At 39.3% G+C, this 24,132-nt stretch overlaps 1 protein-coding gene across 1 annotated transcript in view; it reads right to left on the bottom strand.

Moving 5' to 3' along the window:
• Positions 1–24,132, bottom strand: part of LOC132403692 (voltage-dependent calcium channel subunit alpha-2/delta-1) — a 728,052-nt gene that overhangs the window by 86,586 nt on the left and 617,334 nt on the right. The window contains exons 25-27 of the mRNA XM_059987267.1: positions 22,447–22,507; positions 19,469–19,566; positions 10,179–10,226 (exon numbers count right to left, since the gene is read on the bottom strand). Coding sequence (XP_059843250.1) covers positions 10,179–10,226; positions 19,469–19,566; positions 22,447–22,507 — 207 coding nt within the window. The remainder of the gene's footprint in view (positions 1–10,178; positions 10,227–19,468; positions 19,567–22,446; positions 22,508–24,132) is intronic.

The following is a 24,132-nucleotide window of genomic DNA, read 5'->3' on the forward strand; positions in this document are numbered from 1 at the left end:
GTTCTTCTGAAAATCCAAGTACACAACATCCGATTCTCCGTTGTCTATCCTGCTTGTTACTTCTTCATAGAATTCCCACAGATTTGTCAGGCAAGATTTTCCCTTGAGGAAACCATGCTGACTTTGGCCTATTTTATCATGGGCCTCCAAGCACCCTGAGATATTATGCTTACTAATCGAAGCCAGCATCTTCCCAACTACTAAGGTCAGGCTAACTGGTCTATTATTTCCTTTCTTCTGCCTTCCTCCCTTCTTGAAGAGTGGAGTGACATTTGCAATAGTCCAGTCTTCCAGAACCATTCTAGAATCTAGTGATTCTTAAAAAATCATTTCTAATGTCTCTACAATCTCTTCAGTTACCTCTTACAGAACCCTCGGGTGTAGTCCGTTTGGTCCAGGTGACTTATCTACCTTCAGATCTTTCAGCTTCCCAAACATCATCTCCTTAGTAAGAACAACTGCAGTCACTTCTACCCCCAGCACTCTTGAACTTTCAGCATACTATTGATGTCTTCCACAGTGATAACTGATGCACAATACTTATTCAGTTCATCCACCATTGTGTTTTCCCCCATAACCATTTCTTCTTTAATGGTGGATTAAAGTGTTGCAGATCAACCTGATGCTGTTGGCAATAGTTGAATAAAGATTGAGATTTTCCATCATCAGTTTGTTAGAAAAACATACTTAGGTTTCCCCTGTGCAACAGCCCACTGAAACTGATAATGTTGCAAGTTCTCACAACTATTGGCACGTAGACCTGATGGTGCGGCCAACACTCTTCCAGCCACTGGAGTGTATTGCTACAGAATGAATTGCTACCATAACAATAGAAGCAAGTGGGGGTGGCATAGCTTGGGAAACAAAGTGCCTGCGGGAGGCATGCTCTAGTGACCACTCAGGGCTATAGGCAAGAACATCTTATGTGAGTGTATCAGGAGGGTCTCTGAGCATTATTTTTTATTTGCCATTTGCCTTCTTTTACACATTTTTTCTTCTCCCTGTCTTTGTTAAAGAATAGATTTTTGTAAAATTCTATCGTACTTCTTAGTTCCTTTATATTTCTACAAGGAAATGAATCCCAAGGGAGTACATGGTAGCACAAACAAAATGATGGAGGAACTCAGCAGATCAGTAGAAATTGATGGAAAAGAGTAAATAGTCGAAGTTTCGGGGTGAAACCCTTCATCAGGAAAAGTCTTGGCCCGAAATGCCGACTATTTATTCATTTCCATTGATGCTGCCTGGCCTGCTGAGTTCCGGCAGCTTCTTGTGTGTATCGCTTGGATTTCCAACATCTGCAGATTTCCTCATCTTTGTACTATGTATAGAGTAACATCTACTTCGAACTTTGAAAGGTATATGAAATATCACACTGGAATTAATTTTGCATGCTGCTCTATCGTTCACATTACATGGAGAGGTTCTAGCCCATAAATTTCTACAAAGTCAGGAGCCAAATTTCTGGATAGGTGCTAAGACACCCAGAAAACTGTGTGGATGTGCTCGATGTCAGTTTAATCTACAGCTGTACAGAACTACAGAACTTTTACTTTTGGAGTTGGGAGGAAGAACTTCAACTCACTCAATCAATTCCTCCATCAGAATATCAGAGACGGGGCCTTCATTCTTTACCAGGCTTCAAACACCCATTTATTTTTTTTTTAACATTAATCCCATCCTAACCTACTTTATTTTCCATAGATTCCCTTCCACCTCACTCCCCCGCCCACCTAGATTCTGCTGCTTATCTGCACACAAGGGGCAATTTATATTGACTAACTGACATACCGGTGTCCACATTTGGTGAGATGTGGGAGAAAATGAGCGTAGTCACAGAGAGAACATGTACACTGCACATAGACAACCCTGAGGGGTCAGGATCAAACCTAGTCTCTAGTTTGCTAGCTGAGTCGCTGTGCCATCCCACTCCCAAATGCACAAAGTTCCAGATAACTTTCAGGTATGGACTTGAAGGCCTGTTTCCATTACAGATGACTAAAATTAGATTGATGGGGAGGGGGGAATAAAAGACTAGGTTGGATATGCTGCAGTTTTTTTTAAATGGACAAGATGTGTTTTAAAAGGGTCAGGCAGTGATCTTCTACATCAAAAGAGAGACAAAGTACTTCATCAGCATTACATTCCCAACAATTGGTAATTAGGCAAGCCCCATGTAATGGAATACCCTGCACTTGCCTGGACAAGTGTAGCTCCAACCCCACTCAAAAAAGTTCAAACATCATTGACAACAAAGCAGTTTTCCTCAAAAATAATGCTCTCCACTGACAATTTATTGTGACTGCAATGCACAGCAGTGGTTCACCAAGGTGTTTGAGACAGTACCACCCAAATCTACAACCTCCACTGCTGAGAAGAACAAGTGCCGCAGGTTCTTAGGGACATCAACATCTCTAAGTACCTTTCTAAGTCTCACACCATTCTGATTTAGAAATACTGAATAGAGGTTTTCCTTTGTTACTGCTGGATCAAATCCCCGGAGCTCCCTTTCCATGCTGCGGGAGCCTTTAATCGCACACAGTCAGGAGCAGTGCAGGACTTTCTCCAGGGAAATTACAACTGAACAATGCACACTAGTCCTGCTTCCATAAATGAATAATTGAGGGGGGAGAAAAATAACCCTGTGCTTCAAGTTGTTTGGCTCGTGGCATTTTGATGTCAACAAAACATAAAGGATTGAAAATGCTGTCAATCAATGGAATGACAATGGGAGCCCATACAAAAGGAAACTGATTGAAGATACATTCTGTATGTCTCAAAGGGCGTCATTGCTGAGAAAACCTCTCTAGTATTTACACTCTACCTATTGATACAACATTTTCTGCTCCTTCCAAAAGGAATTAATAATTACTTTCCCATTAAACTAAGAGAAACATATTTACTGCAAATATTGTAAGAATACAGCAGGTCTCAAGTGCACTAGAGACGATTGGAGCAGCAATAGGAAATTAATAAATTCTAGTGCAAGTGATTTCACACAGTGGATGACAGAGCTGGGGAAGTGTACAAATTAATTTCTGCAGAGTTTGTTATGGACAATGGAATGACCATCAACAAAACTGATTTCAAGATTCCAAGATGACTCCACAAAATGGAGACTTTGCATGTAGCTCTAAAGGTAATCATTAAGTATTCTCATTTAGGACTTCTAGAGCTGAACACCACAGTCACAGCTTTGGTATTTCAGTAAGCCACACATGTTCTGACTCTGACTTAGTAGCTCACTAAGTGGCTATCCATTGATAAAAACAATGCATTACTACATAATACCTTGTTACCTTGTATGTATGATTACTTGAATTCTTCAAACTAAATTGATCCCGTGTTCTTATTCTCTTATGCTCCGGTCTTATTAATTCTCCACATAGAACATTGTTTGAAAATGAGAAAGCTGGTTTGTCCAGAAAAGTTGCCAACACAACATGTGCCAGAGTTCAGATATTCTCACTTGCCTGCAATAACTGGAAATTCATGTGCACCACTGCAAACATTTACAGCCAGAACTTAATTATTTGGCCAGTTAATTCATGTTTTCTGATTTTAGGGTTAGGTGAAAATAACACAGCGTGGGAGCGAAGGGGCAGAAAAAGTAAATAAAAAGGAGTGTTCAAAGAGGAATGGAAGAAGTATAACAATAAATGGAATGTGAGAAAAATACAGTAAGAGAGGGCAGAGATGTAGAAGAGGAAATCTACACAGGGGTACTAAGAAAAATCCTAAAATAGCAGTTCCTAGAGTTTAGAACAGTTACTATGCCTCAACCTTCAGGTTTTTGAACAAATGGGGATATTCATTTAAGCATTCTTTTATCTTCTAATTTCATGCTCATTATTTATTGCTATTTATTTATTATCTGCGTTTGCACAGTTTGTTTACAGTTACAGTTCTATAGATTTGCTAAGTATGCCCGCAGAAAAAGAATCTCAAGATCACATGTGATTGACATGTACGTGCTCCGATAATAAATGTTACTTTGAACTTTGTACTTTGGTCTATCAATTACCAGTAAGCAGAAGCCCAAGATATTATCAGCTTCACATGATAATAAGAGCTTGGTGGATTCTTTTTATTTAAAGATATTAGCCCTAAAATCAGTTCTCTGCTTTAAAGTGCATTCCCAACAATTTTCTCTGAAATCTTAACTGTAATTGCAGCAGATCCTATATTGAAAGTGTTGCCTCTTCCTCTAGAGCCGAGTCAACAAAGAATCTCAATCTGCAGAAATGCAAAGCATTTCATTTTTTAAAAAATTGTTAATACTTCGACGGCTACGAGCTGAAATTAAAAAATCTCCTTTATTTCCCCGTAGATCTGCATGATTTGTTATTCTAATTAGTTGCAATTTCCACATATCTACAATTCTAATTAAGAAATGCCTCCGCTGAGATTACATGCAACATTTGGAAGAGATGAGAACATGTTAGTGGGCTTATGACCCCATCTGGAGCCAGTTTAACTTCCAGATCATTCATAGCTTCATCCATTGTTTGCAATGAACCCAGGTACAGGTCACTGTAGTGAGCACTATTTTTAGTAAGCTGCAGCACTCTTAAGAAATTTTACAATCGAAAGCCACTTTGCTCATGTCATATCATTCATACATAATACATTTTCCAAGTAATTTTGTGGCACAATAAAATGGCCAGAAAGCTAACATGATTCATATTAGAACTGTTTTGCTCTTTTTCTCCCTGAAACAGTTTCCAGTAATACCATGAATTAGGGAAACCCACCCCCCCTAACCCCCCCAGTGAACTTGCTCAAAGGACTGAGCAGGTATCTGATTTTCAGTAGTATTGAAATGGTTTTCCCGAGTATGGAAACAGTGGAAGGGTGAAGCAGTGAACGTGTTCAGGGAAATTGAAGAAACATTGCACTTTCTAGTATCAAAATAAAGTCAAGTTCAAGATAAAGGCATGAAGTGACAACAGCTACAGTTTGGCAGTCCTTCATTTCAGTTATCTTTCCTGTCCCAGGATGCTTTTCTCCTCTACGTTACTATTGTTTCTGACCCATGTCACTGTTTATCTCACCTTCCTTTATGCCAAGCTCTTCCCATTCTCCTGTAAACTCTGCCTTTTTAAGGGTTATTTTCTCTACTCCTTCATTTCTGTGTTGTTTTTCTCTTAACTGCCTCCAGATAGAGTTCCTCCTTCCTCCTGATTTCTTTTTACTTCCTCTCTCTGGGTTCATCTTCTTCGGCCTCCCCTGCAGTTGCACCACGTTTCTTCCCTCTAGGTTGCAAATCATTCATATTTTCACAGTTGCAAATTGTTTTCTACTTATTTTGCCTATTCCTTCTTTCCCATTTTCCAGGGTCAGCCTCCACTTCATCTGATTTCCCGGTTTCCGCTCCCCTTTGTTTTTCCTAACCCCTCCTGTTTCCGGATCCCAATTCCAGTTTGTGTCCGTTAAACGGAGTATTTACCCAACGCATTAGTCATCACCAAGAACAACCCATTCAACACACAGACTTCTGGCCCTCCCCCAACCATTCTGCTCCACCAATCTACTGACCCCACCAATGAACACTCCACCCTGCCTCTACCAGTCGCTAACCAACCTCATTACCTAACAACAAGCCACACCACCACAAGCTCACCAAGCTAGCCACTCATCTGCCAGGCATACTTGCACTATCACTAATAGTCAGCCATTGCTCTAACCTCCTTACTGACTGAAGGGTTCTGTCCCCTTGAGATTGCCACTTCTCATCCATATTTGTACTTCCCTTTTCCAGGAGCTGACCCCAAGTCCAGCCTGCACTGAACCGTCAGCCAAGAGTTCTGTTTTCATGTCCCTGGAGTGAATCAGTCTTCTGATGACTGGAGTTAAAGCCAGTTTGCCTGCTTAATTTTCAGTGGATAAGCAGTGGAATAAGGCTTTTGCGAAAGGGCAGTTCTGGGGAAAAGCCCCGTCTGTCCAGGAAACTTAATCGCATCAACATAATAAAGCAGAAGGGATTCTGCAGATGTTGGAAGTCCAGAGGAACGCACACAAAATGATGGAGAACACAGCAGGTCAGGCAGCATCTCTGGAAATGAATAAACTGTTGATCGTTCCAGCTGAGACCCTTCATCAGGACAGGAATAGAAAGGGGAAGATGTCAGAATGAAAAGCTAGGGGAAGGCTGAAGAGGAGAAGAAGGTGGTTGGTACTCTTCCCTCTGAGCTGCAAGCGAGCATGTCCACACGGCTGCGCAGTAACATACAGCCTTTGCTGTCACATGGCTGGAATTTTCTTTTACATTATAGTAATATAATTTTGAAAGCTATGTTAATGTAATTGTAATTGATTGTGTTAATGAATATAGCGTGGCAGGGTGGAGATACATTTCCACCAAAGGAGGTGTAAGGTGCTCCTTCCCTCCGCTGGCCTGCAGGCCACCCTTGAACAAGGTGTAGCGCCTGCTTAGGCCCTCTGAACAGGGTCACATGAAGCCATGGGAGCAGGTGGCGCATGGTCATATGGGCAGCTGATGCATATCACAAGTCCTGGTTAAATGACCAGGCAGAAAATCACCTGTCTTGTAAAGACACTGCCCAGAAAAAGACAATGGGAAACTACTTCTGTTAAAAAAAAATTGCCAAAAACAATCATGGTCATAGAAATACCATGATCTCCCAAGTCATATGACACGGCACAAAGTGAATGAATATTAATGAATATAATCCATTAATTTTCTAAACAATAAAAGTACCACAATGTTTACTTTGAAACATTTTAGAGCTTCAAATATTATCAATGTTTTGAGTTACAACACCATTACAAATTGTAAAAATAAATACAGAATGGAGTTCAGTAGCTCATTGTTAATAAGCTGCTGGCCTGCTGAATGCTGACACTGTCTAGTCAACATTTTACTTTTGTTCTTGTGTCTGCCAGTTGTTTTGACTGTCTGACATTGTTTACTTGTGCTGTGAGTTGTGCTTGTCTTTGTTTGATGTGAAAAATTCTGACTTATTGGTAAGTAATCTTTCCGAATAATCATAATCCAATAAGAAGTTTTAAATTAGAAATTGTTAGAACAAGATAAAAAATTGCTTCTTTAAAATTGTTTGTATGACTGGTGTTATTTTATCAAAAATAAAAATTTGTTGACTTGCCTTATTGAATTTTTCGAACAACATTTTTAGTATTCTCAAATAATAATGGTTATTATTTTAAGTATCCTAAGAAGTGTTTTGAAGAGCAAAACTTGTACAAAATTTAAGGTAGAATGGCTGTTGCAACTTGTAGATTCTGAACTACCGCCTTCACATCAAAAAACAAAAATTAAAAATTGGCGATATTTTTTATATATCAAGATACTGGCACCATTTGTGTGGAAGCAAAAGTTGTGGGTGAGTTCAGTAGTGGAAAAAAATGGGAAGAATGGAGGTTAGATCACTTAAAATGACATCTTAACTAGAGAATTCATATAGATGTAGTTACCAAATTATATTACCAGAAGAAAGGTGGAATTTTGGGCATGTCAGCTGAAACTCCAAACAAGCATGAAGATAAAAGTGAAACTAGATATGCAAAAGAAGTCTAACTCTGCTATGGTCATGGTGGTAATTGATAACATTATCTCAACAATTAAAATTAATACCTATACATTCCATGCAAAGGAATTCATGCACGTGGCCAAATATGTAAATATACTAGAGAGTTGGTGCAGCAAAAGCTATGGGTTTGAATTTGCTGAGTACATCAGTTTTGTGCTTCAGAAACAGCTAATGGAAGCATTTTGGAAATCTGCTTTCCACACACTAATTGTACAGACATCTCCACAGAAAGTGTTAATTCTGCATTTTAAGTTTCAACCAAAAAATGAAACTTCATATAAGACTGTGTTTGTGGGTATTTTGAAACTAACTGCATGTGACAATATCACTATTGTGGAAGCAATAAATATTTTTTTCCAACAACAATCTTGATATTCATAAAAATGGTGTTTATGTCAGACGGAGCAAATGTTATTATTCTTGGAAAGAATAATGGTGTGGCAGCTATTGTTCGATGAGATATGAAAGATCTGTCTGAGCAACATTGTTTTGCACACAGAGAAGATCTGGGATTAGATGATGCATGGGAAAAAGTGTCAATTATGCAGTATATAGAAACACTGCTACTAACTGTGTAAATAATGTTCAGCTAGTCATCGGAGTTAAGTGAACAGAGTTAAGATGGCGCCAAGTGGCTGCCTCTTTGAGCTCATCTGTGGAAGCAACTTAAATTCCTCCCTTTAAGGTGTCTTTTTTACCTTTTCAAGGTGACAGGGGATCTGTCCTGATCCTGATCTGTAACGACACTCAAACAGCGGTTTTATTACGGTGGATGAGTTCCCACTCCTGCAGTTTGCCTGCCGACTGCTTCCGATATTCTCCACGCGCAGCATGGAAGACGTGGCCCTGCGCGGCTCTTGTGGACAACCAATTCCAGGTCAGGGTTGCAGCTTGAGGCGTCATGGGAGAAGGAACATCAGGATTTCACCGGGCAGATGTACAGACAGAGGGCTCTGTACTCAAGCGATCGCAATCTCGCTCTCTCGATGGTGAAGAGAGTTTGCAACCAATTCATGAGTCAGAGAAACTCTGAATAAAAAAGTGATGCCACAGACTGTAGTATTGGAACAGCGACTGCTCGTTGGTCTCCCCTTTGGCTGCGAAATGGGTGACTTCTCGCTGTCTCTTGTTAGCGAGAGACAGAGAGCCTGTGGAAAGATGAACTGCCAGGTAAACAATAGTTTGTGTTGACTGCAGATAACGGTCTCTCTTCAGGTGCTTGGCTATTTCTTGGTGGGTGGTGGGTGCTCATGATTTTTTTTTGCTGAAATGGGTGAAGTGGGAGGGGGAGGTTGATGCATTGATGCTTTGCAGCTGCTTGCGTGGGGGAGGGAGAGAAAGGATTGGGGGCTCTAACGTTTTACTGTTGCTCATTCTTTTGGGGTTCTTCTGTTTCTCGTGGGTGTCGATGAAGACCAAATATTTCAGGTTGTTTACTGTATACCTTCTCTGATAATAAACAGAACCATTTGAACCATTTAGAGAAAGGAAAACTAGAAGAATTAGCTCATGTTACAGAATATGACGTTGTGCCATTTGGACCATAAGTGAAGTAAGATGGTTGTCAAGACATTTTGCTGTTACTGCTTTAATGAGGAACTTTGATCCAGTATTGCAAAGAGCAAGTTAATGAATGTAACAATCCAATCAGCAACTACTGACTGAAGATCTTGACCAATCCAAAATATTGAGTAGTGTTAACTGTTAATGTTTTAGAAGGTCTGGCACCTCTTTGTAAATTCCTTCAGAAAATCTGTTTGAATACAGTCGAAGCATTGCAGTATGAGTAATCAAAAATTAACTAATGGTCACAGTATCTTGGTGATACCTTTTATTGGAGTGGCACAGTCCAAGATCTGCTTGCATCTATAAGTTCTGACATTGATACTGCGCCCATTATTCGATTCATTCAGCACGTGCGTAATCATGTGGATAATAGATTTCCTGACGATGAGTTAAAAGAATTACCATCTTTTGACCCTGTTGCTATTGCACATGCAACCAGTTTTGAATCGGTTCAAATTCAAATTGGTTCAAATTTATTCTATTCCCAAAAAGATACAAAAAGAAATACTCAGCTACTCTCAGAAACTATAACAAAAGTGTTGGCTCATGAATATCGCAGCAATACTGTGATTTCAAATTTGTTGTTTCTGAGAAAGTTAAGACTGGTTAAATAAAGACGTTCACTGATATGTTGAACTACGTGCTTAGAAATGAAAAACTTGGAGAACTGTCAATTCTTGTTGACAGTGTTGGAACATTTCAAGCTTCTAGTGCAGACTGTGTAGGTGGATTCAGTCTTATGAATTCAATCTATCGTAAATTCAGAAAAAAAAGACTAGAACTGGACCAGTTGGATGATCAAATGAGGATTAAAACATATCTTTCATCTGGATGCAAAATTAATCTGGACAATGTTTACAGGCAATGAGTTTGTAATAAAGACAAATGATTAAAAAGTATGAAACATGAAAGATTTTCTTTGTTGTACTGTATTTCATTACACCAATTAATAAATAAAATCAAAAGAATGGGATTTTTCAATTTTCATTCTAAACATTTATGGTATGCCTTTTACAAAATAAAATATTTAAAGTACAGTACCTCGAGTTTTCAGGCCGTATAAAAATTTCCTGCTTTTGGCCTCTGCAGCTGCAAAAATAATCAGATGGAACGTTGTTGATAGGTAAAAGGTGGGGAACGTAAAGGGCTGGAGAAGAAGGAATCTGATAGCAGAGGAAAGTGGACGATGGGAGAAAAAGAAGGAGGGGCACTGGGAGGGGGGAGAGATGACAGGCAGATGAGGAGGAGAATTAAGAGGCCAGAATGGGGAAAACAAGAAGAGGGAAAGGGGAAGGAAAAATTTACTGGAAGGAGATATCAATGTTGATCCATAGGTTGGAGGCTACCTTAATGGAACATGAGGTGTTGCTCATCCACCCTGAGATTGACCTCATCATGGCAAATAGGAGGCCATGGGCAGACATGTTGGAACAGGAATGAGGATAGGATTTAAAATGGTTGGCCACCGAGAACTTTCACTTTTGGCGGATGGAACAGAAGTACTCGACAAAGAGGTCCCCCAGTTTATGTCGTGTGTCAACAATGTAGAGGAGGCTGCATCAGGAGCAGTGGTTAAAATAGACAACCCCAACTGATTTGCAGGTGAAGGGTTGATGGACCTGGAATTTTGAATGGAGGGAAGGGAGGAGCTGTAGGGGCAGATGAGGCAGTTCTCTTGCTTGCAGTGTTATTTGTCAAGCCGGAGATTAGTGGGGAGGGTGACTGGATCAGGGAATCACATAGGGTATGATCCCTGTGGAAAGCAGAGAGTGGGGGAGGAGGTAAAGGTGCATTTGGTGACAAGATCCCATTGAAGATGGTTTAAGTTGCAGAGAACGATGTGTTGGATGTGGGTGAAAGGTGAGGACTAAAGGAACTATGAAGGTGGTGGGAAGATGGAGCGAGCACAGATGTTCGGGAAATGGAGGAGATGGGCTGAGGGCAGCATCAATAGTGGAGGACAGTAAACACCATTCATTGAAGGAGGAGAACATTTCCGATGTCCTGGAAAGGAAAGCCTCATCCTGGGAACAGATGAGATGGAGCTGAAGGAACTGAGAGAAAGGAATAACATTCTTACAGGAGATAGGATGGGAAAAGGTGTTGTCAAGATAACCATGGGAATTAATATGTTTACAAAAGATGTTGGTAGGCAGTTTGTCTCCAGAGATAGAGCCAGAGAGATTGAGATTGACCAAGTGAATTTAAGGGCAGGGTGGAAGTTGGAGGCAAAGTTGGTGAAATTGATGTGCCCAGCACGGATGCATGAAGCAGCACCAATGTAGTCATCAGAGTAGCAGAGGAAGAGTAGGAAGCACTACAAGGGAGGCTTGGGACATGGACTGTTCTATGTTGCCAACAAAAAGGCAGGCATGGGGCCCATGGCTACCTCTGGAGTTTGGAGAAAGTGGAAGGAGGAAGCGTTTAGGGAGAAGACCAGTTCAGCCAGACAGAGCAGGGTGATAGTGGATGGGAACTGGTTGGTTCTTTCATTGTGATGGAAGTGGAGAGCTTTAAGGCCTCTTGATGAGGGTTAGAAATATATGGGGACTGGGCATCCATGGTGAAAATGCAGCAGTCAGAGCCAGGGAATTGAAGTTAGTAGGGAGATTGAGGGCATGACAGGAGTCGTGGATGTAGATGGAAACCAGGGGGGAGAGAATGGAGTCAAGGTATGCAGACACATGTTCAAAGGGGCAGGAGCAGGCAGAGACAACAGGCCTACCTGGACAGTGAGGTTTGTGGATCTCTGTTAGAAGGTAGCACTGAGCAGTTTAGGCAAGTGAAACATGAGTTGGTGGTAGTGTTTGGGAGTTCTCCAGATTTGATGAGGTTAGTGATGGTGTCAGAGACAACTTTCTGGTGGTCTGGAGTGGAGACCTTCTCAAGGGGTAAGCAAGAGAAGTCATCAGAGTTTCTGCCCGGCTTCATCGAGGTAGACAGCAATCCCTTTGACTGGATTTGATGGTAAGGTTGGGATAGTGCAGAGAGAGTGGAGACAATGCAGTCAAAAGGGTTAAGGTTTGAGGAGGAGTGAGGAGTGCTTAAGTTGAGTTGGTTGCTGTCTCACTGGCTATTAGAGATGAAAAGGCCTAGAGCAGGCCTAGAACCAGGATAGGGTGTCCAAGAAGAGGAGGAGGGTTGGAGATGGGCGAAGGGGTGATTGGTGCGGAGTGGAAAATTCTTGCCAACGAAGTGGGCTCAGAGGCAGAAGCAACGGAAGATGAGCTTGGCATCTTGGTGGGCACAGAATGCACTGAGGTGTGGGCAAAGGACGGCAAAGTTAAGGCCCTCGCTCTTTTCTTCTGTGTTTGTTATCTGCGGGAACAACCCACTCAGGGCCTGTAACTCACAATTTCTCCACTCCACTGTCAGGAATAAAAAACTATAAACCAACAGACACTGAAACAAGGATAGGTAAAAGCTGGATGAACGCTCATTAATTATGGAAGTTAACTATAATACAGCCAGTCATTTTGGAAAGGGTGTTCAGCAATCTGAAGAAAAGGAGAGGAAGTGATGAGCAATGAGAAAGGACAACAGATTTTCACAGCTAGGACCATCAATTGTAGTGACTGTCCGCTACTCCCCCCCCCCCCCCCCACCCCACTGTGCTTCCAGATAGTCACCTCAACCAATGCTCAACTTATTTTATCTCAATTCAACTAAAGCCCTTTTCACTTTACCCTCAGATGCGGGGGGGGGGGGGCAATAGAAGAGAAGCCACTAAGAAAATAAAAGCACTGAAGTTCTCAGGGGATTAGAATGACAAAGGTGGTGAAAACTTGGTCACTGGTATAAGTAAGCACAATGAGAGCTGTACAGCTGTTGGAACGAGGGTTGAGACACACAGTATAAACACATTCTAATTCCATTATCCAGTAACTAAATGCCACATGTAGGTGGATAAATTATCTTTCCAAATAAAACAATGATGAGCAATAATAATGCCTGAGAAGTGGAAGAAATTCTTCAACATCTATACTTTGAATAAAACTTGCAGATGTCTTGCAACCACAAATGAATTACACGGAGGGATCAAATGTTTCCTCATTGCTATCAGGGAGGTGAGAAAATTAAACTCGACTGACTGACTACAGACAGCTTAATTGTCCTCAGATTGCACACAGCTCCTGAAATTACATTGCAACTCCTTGGAGTAACCAGCCCACATTATTTACACCAGTCTCCCATTACCTCATTCACCCGAAAAATTGATGAGTAATTTTGACTTGTTCCCACATTCTGAGACCCTGACGACAATTTATAACTTACAGTGCAACACACTGACATCTATGGCCGTTGCTACATTTTAAGCTTGAGATGGCTGTAACATTTCATTGAAGAAAAGCAGAAAAGTAAACCTGACAAATTGGAAAACTTAAGTGCTTATTTATTCTTAGTGTATGATTAAATTGCAGCATTTTACCATCTTCATTTGGTATGCCAAAAATTGCAGTAATAAAATGAGGTTGTAAATCTATATTCCAAATTGAGGAAATAGTAGTAAATATGTCCTTCCAGTAATTATGTAAAGTGGGACATGACCAGAACATATGGGTCAATGAGGCCACTTCTGAATGACATCTGTCACATTGAGGGTTAATATGAGAATAGAATCGAGCAAGTTTATCTTTAGACATATGAGCTCTATGTACAATTTTAAATTGTATTAAAGCATGTTTAGCACATATAGAAGAAGAATTAACCATTTGCAAGATTTTTTCCCATTTATCTGTTGATATATTATATCGAAGTTCTTTTTCCCATTCTTGTTTAATTCTAACTGATATTTCTGGTTGTATCTTCATAATCATATTATAAATAAAAGCTACTAATCCCTTCTGACAAGGATTTAAGGTAAAAATCAAATCTGTAATGTCCACCAAAGTTGAATTAGGAAAAGATGGTAAAACTTTATGTAAGAAATTTCTAATTTGTAAATATCTGAAAAAATTAGATTTAGGTAATTCAAATTTGTTGGAAAGTTGATCAAATGACATCAAAGTATCTTCAAAAAAGAGATCACGAAAACATTTTATACCTTTCCTTTTCCATATGTTAAAAGCTTGATCTGTCCAAGAGGGTTTAAAAAAGAAATTAAGTAAGATAGGGCTATCAAGAACAAAGTTTTTCAAAGTAAAAAACTTACGAAATTGAAACCAAATTCGTAATGTATGTTTAATAACAGGATTAGATATTTGTTTATTAAATTTAACTAAATCCGCAGGAAGACAAGAACCAAGAACAGAGAATAAAGAATATCCCTTTACCTCATTACATTCTAAATTTACCCACTGTGGGCACAGTGGTGAATCCAAATCTAGTTTCCAATACAATAAATTACGAATATTATTTGCCCAATAATAAAATCTAAAATTGGGTAAAGCTAAACCACCATCTTTTTTTGATTTTTGTAATTGCTTTTTACTTAACCTAGGGTTTTTATTTTGCCACACAAATGAGGAAATTTTTGAATCAATGTTATCAAAAAAAGATTTAGGAATAAAAACTGGTAGGGCTTGAAATAAGTATAAAAATTTCGGTAAAATCATCATTTTAATAGCATTAATCCGACCAATTAATGATAAAAACAAAGGAGACCATCTTGTAGTAAGTTGATGAATTTGATGAAGCATAGGTAAAAAATTCAGTCTAAATAAATCTTTATATTTCTATATTATAAAATTGGAAAGAAGTAAATCCTCCTACCACATTTCAATGGCTTTCTCAAACTATTTCTTATCTGAGTTTGGAAAAAAGTAGAAGCGCTATTTTTGACTCATCAATTAAATTTGAAGAAACTTGGAGACCGTTTATTCGACATTTTCATATGAATTAATTTGGCCTTTTCCAGACCTTCTTTCTGCTTATTCATGTTCAGGTATGGAGTTCCGGAGTTCTTTGACACTATCATATATTTGTAAACTGTTATTATTGCCCATGTTAGTTTAGTTTAGTGTTTTATTTTTCTTAATATATACTTTTTTTCACATATTTTCAAATTTTTGTTTTCTTTTTTAATGGTTATTTTTGTTTTCTTTTCATATAATCATATGGACTTGATTGATTAAGGTATTTTCTTCTGTTGATGTTTAATAGGATATTGTTATCTTATTATCAATGTGATTTCAAGTCTATTGTATTTATAATTTACTTATTATTATGTTATGTTTTTTTTGTGTATATATGAAAATCAATAAAAAGATTGAAAAAGAAAGAAAGAAATTGCAGCATTTTAAACTGCGGCAGCCACAAATTTAATCAGTGCCCTTAACCTATCATATAAGTATAATCGCAAAGAAAGCACAACAGTGCTTCTACTTCCTCAGGAGTCAGCAGAAGTTTGGCATATCATAAAAAACCTTCACAAACCTCTGTAGATGTGTGGTGGAAAGTGTGCTGACTGGCTGCATTACGGCCAGGAACAGGAACACCAAAGCCTTTTGAGCAGAAAATCCTACAAAGCATAGTGGATTTGGCCCAGTACATGACGGATAAAGCCCTCCCAACCATTGAGCACATCTACATGAAACGTTGCCGTAGAAAAGCAGCTCTTTTCTCACTGTTGTCATCAGCAACAAGGTACACGTGCCTCAGGACTCGCACCGCCAAGAACAGTTACTACCTCTCAACCATCAGACACTTGGGGAAGAAAAGAGGATAACTCCACTCATTCTATGCCTGGTGTTCCCACAACTAATGGTCTCACTTCAAGAACTCTTTATTTTGTTAATTCATGCTCTTTCATTTCATGTTATTTCATGCTCATTATTTATTGCTATTTATTTATATCTGCATTTGCGCAGTTCTTTGATCCTGTTTCCAGTTACTGTTCTATGGATTTGGTAAGTTTGCCCACAAAATAAACAATCTCAGGGTTGCATGTGGTAACATAAGACCATAAGACACAGGAGCAGGATTAGGCCATTCAGCCCATCGAGTCTGCTCCATCATGGTTGATCCCGGATCCCACTCAATCCCACACATCTGCCTTCTCGCCATACCCTTTGATGCCCTGACCAAGCAGGAAACGATCAATTTTCACTTTAAAAATTCGCACGGTCTTGCCCTCCACGGCTGTCGGTGACAGAGCAACCTCTCACTCTGTGTCAGCAAGACTAAAGAGCTGACTATTACAGGAGGAAGAGACTGCAGATCTATGAGCCAGTCCTCATTAGGGGAACAGAGGTGGAGAGGTCAGTAACTTTAAATGCCTTTGTAGTACTATATCACAGGATCTGTCCCATGACATGCAAGTGCCATTACAAAGAAAGCTCAACAACAGCTCTACTTTCTGAGTAGAGTTTCAGCATGTCTTCTAAAACTTCTGTCAATACACAGGGGGGAGTATACTGACTGGTTGCATCATGGCCTGGTATGGAAACATCAATGCCCAGAAATGGAAAAGCCTGCAAAAAGGGATGGATATAGCTGAGTCCATCACAGGCACAGTCCTCTCCATCACTGAGCACATTTACAAGGAGCACGGCCACAGGAAAGCAGCACCCATCATCAGGGACCCCCACCATCCAGGCCGTGCTCTATTCTTGCTACTGCCACCAGGGAGGAGGAGCAGTAGCCTTGGGTCCCACACGTCCAGGTTCAGGAACAGTTATTACCCGACAACCAACACCTCCTGAACCAGCGTGGACAACTTCACTCATCTCAATGCTGACCTGACTCCACAATCTCTAGACTCACTTTCAAGGTCCCAATCACGCATGCTCTCGATATTATTTATTTACTATTTTTATTTGTCCAATGTCATCATTTGAACATTGATCGTTTTGGTCAGTCTTTGTTAATTATAGTTTTTCACATATTCTATTGCATTTCTTTACTTTCCTGTAAATGCCTGCAAAAGATGAATCTCGAGATAGTATATGCTGACATCAGGTATGCACTTTGAACTTTGGCCCCTCAAAAGAAGCTCCTGAAGGGTGCATTCCAACTTCACTAGTGCAAGGTTTGATTATACAGTGCAACATTGTTGACAGCTGGATTCAATTTTGTAAATCACAGGTTTTTTTTGAACAACCTGCTCTATTTTCTCCACAAATGGCTTGCAGGCATGTTTGTCAGAGCTTCAATCTCTCAGCAGAATCGTAACATCTTTCAGCAATATATTTTGTACAATCAAATGAGATAATATTTAATTTCCAGTAGAAACCAGAAATGGTTTCATCATAAGTTTTCACAAGAGGGTACGGATACATAAATAATTTCATCCCCGAAGCACACCTTGGGAAATATTTTCCTACTTCAGTAACAGGAGATTTAAAACTCTTCTCCAGGTTTCCTCCAAGTAGTGTAATCAAAATGTCTTTGGAGAAAGCCTTGAGCTGTTGCTTATTTAGTGCAGGATAAAGGAAATATCATTCAAGTGCCCATTGAAAACTAGTGACATATTCATACTGCTGGCACAGTTCTAAGTACATAGGGCTTAAAATAAAGGAAAATTTACTATCCCATTAATACTGAGACTTTAAACTCTTTCTTATGAAGGGTTTATTGTCAGATGTCCACAGCCTTCCCCAAGCAAAATTTGTTGCACAGTTTGCATAGGAGGTTACTGGTCAAACAGTTTCATTGTTAGAACAGCTTAAGAAGCATTTATGAACACCTCTAGGCTCTGAGGGCTTATGTTATAATTTTAAATCTCTCTGATATTTAGACATTTTAGAACTACTATGCATGTTGGAAATAAATTAAGAAAAAATACTTGGGAAGATTAAAAATGAAAATATTACCAACTTAATTACATCAGTCCAGAACATTTACAAGTTATTTAGACATTAAACTAAACAAAGTAAGTTAAGCAAATCTGTTTCCATCTTCTAGGATGAAACATGTCTTTGAAGTGAAGGGGATCTCCAGTGTGGGGCCAAATCTGGTTGGCTTGAGATTGAAAAGACCAAGTCTTCCACTGTAAAATTGGGCAACTTTGCCAAGGGCCTACAACAAAAATGGAGGGACAAGGAGCAGCTGGAATCAGCTTTACCTAATGCAGCAGTTCATCAGTCCCAGCCAAGTTTCACTTTTGCTATTCTGTCATAGCCAAATCTTTCAATTTCCTGAATAACTTGTCTTCCTTGTCTAGCTTCATCAAGCCAGTGAGTCACATTCCATTAAAAACTCAACGATGGAGGTGGGCCCTTCCTCTCACATCCTATCAGTGGCACAATTATTGAACAAAGTCCATCATTTCAATCCCTTTTCTTGTACTTGGAGTAAAACCCAATGCCATTCAGAGTCCTCTTTCAGCACTTATAACAAAAACCTTAATAAAACCATAGGGGATCATAATTGTTATCATTTCAAATGGATTATTTGTATCTGAAATGAAACATTGCTTTACCAAATATTCTATTAAGATAATAAACAACCATTAGTAATTGTTTTAAAACCAGATGTGTAAACATGAGGCCTCATCCAATTCACAATTGAAACATACTTAACGGTTTGGAATGTGATGCAGTTTGTGGTGGCTTCCCAGTAGTGTCTGCAACCACAACCCACAGGAGACGTTTCATTTTTTTACAATTGGCTGTCCAATATACACAGAACGAACAGCAGATTTTAACCAAGGTATCACAGATCAGTTTGTATGAGAAAACCCCTTGAACACACTTGGTCACGTTCTCCAAGAATTCCGATTCCGAAAGGCTTAAAAGCACAAAACGCTCAGTTAGATTAGAGGGATGACCTGCAAGTCTAGCAAGGGTTTAAACTGGCACTGGACTAATAATGTAACTGTAATCTTGAACCACATTCCAGTCAACCCATACCAAAAACTACAATGCTCCAGAAGCTGAGAGAAAGGAGTCTGATTGAGCACATTGAAAACATCCTTTCCCTACTTCACTGCATCTTTCCTCAGATCATTCTACAGGATGCATCAATTCAGCAGCATTCCTGAACAGCATCAGTAAAACTTCTAACCTGCACACCCTTGAACAAGGAGCATGCCTAAGTTTTGCTCCACAAAATTAAGCAGACAGTTCTCAATTCAATGGTTTAAACAGAGCCTGGGCTGCCCACTTCACAAAATCAGCAATAAAATAACCCAGCAGCGACTGGAAGTCGATAATCCACAACAAAATGAAGGTGAATATGGGATTCCACACTGTTTTCACTACACTTCCACCACGGCCTTTTAAACCTAACACAGTTTGTCTACTACAAGATTAAACATCCACTGTCTGATAGTTCTAGTTCATGTAGCATGCAGCAAAGTTTTTGACCTTCTACCATGTTCCTATCAATCCCAATAAAAAAAAGACTTTGACTGGAACGTCACAGCAAAGACATTGACCAATGGTACTTACAATTTGGTGAACTGGGAGTTTGCCGGTCAATAAAATGGATGAAATTCTCCAGGAATGCCGTGTTGTTGTTTGAAGGATTCAATCCATCGCAGTATTCCCTGAAAGGCATTGTTAACACACACACACACACTATACCGGTATTTCCACACGTAAACAAACATTGTCACGATGAGAGAAAAAGAAACGCACAACCACACAGTGAGAACAACACACAGGAAGATCCGGATGTGCACATCACAGCACACGGAGCACAGCAAACACTAAAACACAGAGGACATTGGTTACAGGACAACACTCTCGGTTGCTGGGCTGAAAAGGTGTTAACAATGGTTTGAAAATTCCATTTTCTAACCATCCACAGTAAGGAAACAAAAAAAACTGAAAATTTATCTCCCTTTTTTTCCAGATGCTGCCTGACCTGATGAACATTTCCTGTTTTCACATCTAAAAACAACTCCTTTTATTTTCACAATAGTATTAGGACATTTCTGTATCATCAACTATCCTTTTATTCTATATTGCATCTTTCTGTGGAATCTGACTAATTGAAACACATAGCAATGGCTATTACTATCAATGTCAGGAACTAATGGAGTCTCAATATTCCAGGGATGGTATTCATCGTGCTTTAGTTAAGGTTACAACCAATATTGAGATTCTTGCTAAAGGAAGACAATTATATTCCAGTGTGTTATTCATGTGCCTCTTCCATGCTTGGACCTAGATATTGAACCGACTCTTCCTGCAGGGTAGAACTAAGGTTACACTTGGTCTCTCATATTGTGATTTCCAAAAGTAATATGCAGCAGATGGAAACCTAGTTGGTTTTAGTTCTGAGTGGGCAATTAATTCCCCTTGATTGCTCCAACTAAGATTAGCTGAATTAACCATGGGAATCTCCTTATCTACACTATTGTGTATTCAACCATTAGGACAATAAGGATCCCTCATTACCATTGCCATAAATGTGTATTTCTGCAGCTTAAAATTTAACAAAATGAGTTCCCTTCCCAGAAAAAAAATTCCAGTATCAAGTCCAATTTATTAAACCTACCAACATAACTGCTACTATATTAGAACTCTAACCAAAAATATTTTTTCCAATGCAGTGCAAGTTTAAAAAAATGTATTTGTGCAGCCAAAAGGAAGCCTAAGACAACTGTAATGGAATAGAAAGCTTGTCACTGTATTTCTCATAATCTCTTTAGTCTGCAGAGGTAGGCTGATTAGATCAATGCTAACCCTGTTCTAAACTGTAGTTTCGGGTGTGCTGAAGAGTCACATTGTAAAATATTTAAATGAAATGATGAAAGACGTCTGTCACAGCTTATTCAATAAAGACACACATGCATATAATTTACTGATTTTCCCGTGTGGTCGACACACGAGGATATGCATGTATTGATGCCTTAAATGCTTAATATTCATCAGTTTTTCAGCTTAACTGCGAAAAGTGGTAGGAACTGATTACTCTGTCTCCTGCAGCAGATCAATCTCTTATTTTTAGAATTTGGTGCATTTTGTAATGAAATTATCTTCATTTTATTGGAATGATTTCCATCTATATCCAGAAAAGAATTAACATTTGAAATGTTATTTTAGGATTGTGTGATTCACTAATGTTATGCAAATAGTCCCAGCAATAATGCTAACCTGTCTGTGTTTCAGATGCTGACTAGTGAATCCTGGATATCCTGAGTTGTCCAGGAATATAGTTTACTGATTGTCATCAGGCTCCAGATATCCTATTAGATAATCAGCTACTTCTCAAAATTGTTCTAAATGTTTTCCAAAATTAACTTAATGCTCATTTGACTCATTCACTACTGTTGGCCTGTTTGATTTCCCTTAATTGTATTGTGTCCTTCTTCACAATACTTCTTATCTGAATCTGTCTGTGGTTCCTGTTTTATTAATTCTGCATTTTAATTTTATCAGGTTGGGCAAATGATCCACCAATTAAAATGATGCCAGCACTTTTATCTGTCACTGCGGAGCTTCATGCGATTGAACGTGCCTACAGCTGGAGTGAAGAGATGATCTCATTGTATTGCTCGATGCCCATGAATTGATTTAAATTTGATATGTTCAAGAGCAATGCACACTTTGGTTAATCTTCAGGTCTTCTGTGACTCCTCATTTCTTACCAAAAAAAGACTGTATTCAGACTATTGAAGACTTAATGGCTGTTTACTTTGAAAATACTCCCTGCATATAGAGTGAGAGAGCACAAGAAGCTGGCCCTTCAGCCCATCTAGTCTAATCTAAAGTAGTATTCTACCTAGTCCCATTGAACCTGCATCTGGACCATATCCCTCCATGCCTCTCCCCTATATGTACTTGTCCAAACTTCTCAAGTGTTGGAATCAAACCCTGACCCATCACAGCTTGTTCCACATTCTCACCACCCTACGAATGAAGAAAATCCTACTCATGTTCTGCTTAAACATTTCAGATTTCACTCCTAAACCAATTCTGGTCTCACCCAACCTCAGTAAAAAGCCCTGCTTGCATTTACCCTATTCTACCCCACTCCTGATCTTGTACTCCTTGATCAAATCTTCCCTCATTCTCCTGCGCTCCAGGGAATAAAATCCTATCCAATTCAATCTTTCCCTATAACTCAGGTCCTCAAATCCCAGCAACATCCTTGTAAATTTTCTCTGTACTCTTTCAAACGTACTGCTATTTGACCGATTGGTGTACTCTATTTTGGGCTGGAAACTGTTGAACTTAGGTGTGTCAGAACAGTTGGAATGTAGGATGAAGGATGGTTGGTGTTCCTCACTAAGAGTTAGACCATCGGAACCTCAACCTCAACCTGTCCAAAACTTGGAGAACTCCTGAGGTTGGCATTAGTCTGGACACTTTAATGTCAGTTAGTCCAGTGCCAGGTGTGCACAGTAAATCACGCCCCTCTTTCCCCAAACAGCCATGCTTTACATGCGCTCTCACAACAAAGCATTAAACTGAGCTACCTTGGTGCGAGATACACATATCCCGTGGTGTCGAAGTTATCAGGCATTATTGACTCTAAGTCTGAAAAGAAATAATCGTTAAGATGCTCATTATTGCTTCCAATTGCACCCTTTAGGTTGCTAGATTGACATTGAACACTTAGAAGAGAACTTCTTATTAAAAACAGCAAAAATAATTAGTCACCGTCCAAGTAATTTGCATAGCGTAACTTTGTAAAAAAAGTACACAGACAGCAAGCAATAGTAGTATAAAAGAAGTAAACTAAAGCTATTAATGTAATGATAATGGGACACCAAGAGTTAATACATAAAAGGACAGATGCAATAAACACAGGGAAATATCCAAAAGGGGTAGGAGCTCTAGTGCATTACAGTATACTCTAAAGACAATACAATGAGGAAATTGACTAACAAAAAGATACTTGCCCTTACTTTTGACTGTCAGAATCCATCAGAAAGAGAAAGCAGGGAACAGGAAAAAGGGTCAAGTAGAAGGGATTATAAAACAATATTTTATTCAATGAGTACTTGAATAAAAATATTGTGCTATACTGGGAGACTTAATGCACAGTAGAAGTCTGAAAAAGACACACTCGCTTGAAGACTGAAAAACTATATGTGATCACCATTAATGTTACCTTCGAGAAACTGCATCATTTGAAGGTCTGTTTACTAAGAAACATAGGTACATCAGCACAAAGGTAATACAAGTCTGGTTGTATCCAAGGCCCTAAACTAGGGCTATACCATGCATAGTGCTAAATATAACGATACTACAGCCCTTTGAAAAAGGAAAGAGACTTCAGCTTCAACAGAATTTATTTCTTCACTACTATGTGGAAACAGTGGTTTGCAGAATGAATGCAGTGAGTTGAGCAGTAGACATATGCTGCCAGTCTCTCTTTGTCATTACAAATCATGCCATCGTTTTTGGACACTAGGCTGCTTTTTAGAACTTACTTGGTGGTCAACAACCTTCCTGCTGATCTTAAAGATGAAACACAAAATATAAACTTAGTCCTTTAAAAGTGCACAAGCAAGGATTGGGGCCAACACAGCAAAGATGAGCATCGGGAGAAAGACAAGGCTCTGGTAGAGATGGATTATTCTGTTTTGTACACGAACTATCAGTGACAGTTTTAAATTTGTGATATCTGTATGCATGTGTGGTACTTAGGTTTGAACTGAATAGCCTCAATTCACAAGGATATTTCTCTAGCACCAATGTCATCTTTTGAATGCACCCCAGGTCAGTAAAATCCAGTAATATCTAATATATAGCCAGGAGTATTCCACTTTGCAAGTGTCCTGATGTTGTCCAACCAATCATTTATAAGATTTCCTTTGTTTCTCTAGAACTGAATCAATTTTTAAAAATCTGGATGACTTCCTTATAACAGAGTCCAATCCATTAAAAATTTATATCTACTGAGCAAAAATGATGCCAAGTGAGCTTCCAGCACCCAGTGAAAAATCTTAAGGCCCAATTCTCAAAGTACCAGCAGGGAACTCCAATTTCATTTGGTATTCTGCATTGATATGAGTGGGGCAAATGCTTTTCTATGTACTGATCAGTCCCAAAGACATCTCCACAGATTGCAAAAGAGAGCAGGTGAATTTTCAAGAACTCTACATAGCATAAACCCCAGTTGAGCTAAGCAGTATTCTGATGTTATATAATCATTG

This window comes from Hypanus sabinus, chromosome 13 (assembly GCF_030144855.1).
Source record: "Hypanus sabinus isolate sHypSab1 chromosome 13, sHypSab1.hap1, whole genome shotgun sequence".
In the NCBI taxonomy this organism is placed as follows: Eukaryota; Metazoa; Chordata; class Chondrichthyes; order Myliobatiformes; family Dasyatidae; genus Hypanus; species Hypanus sabinus.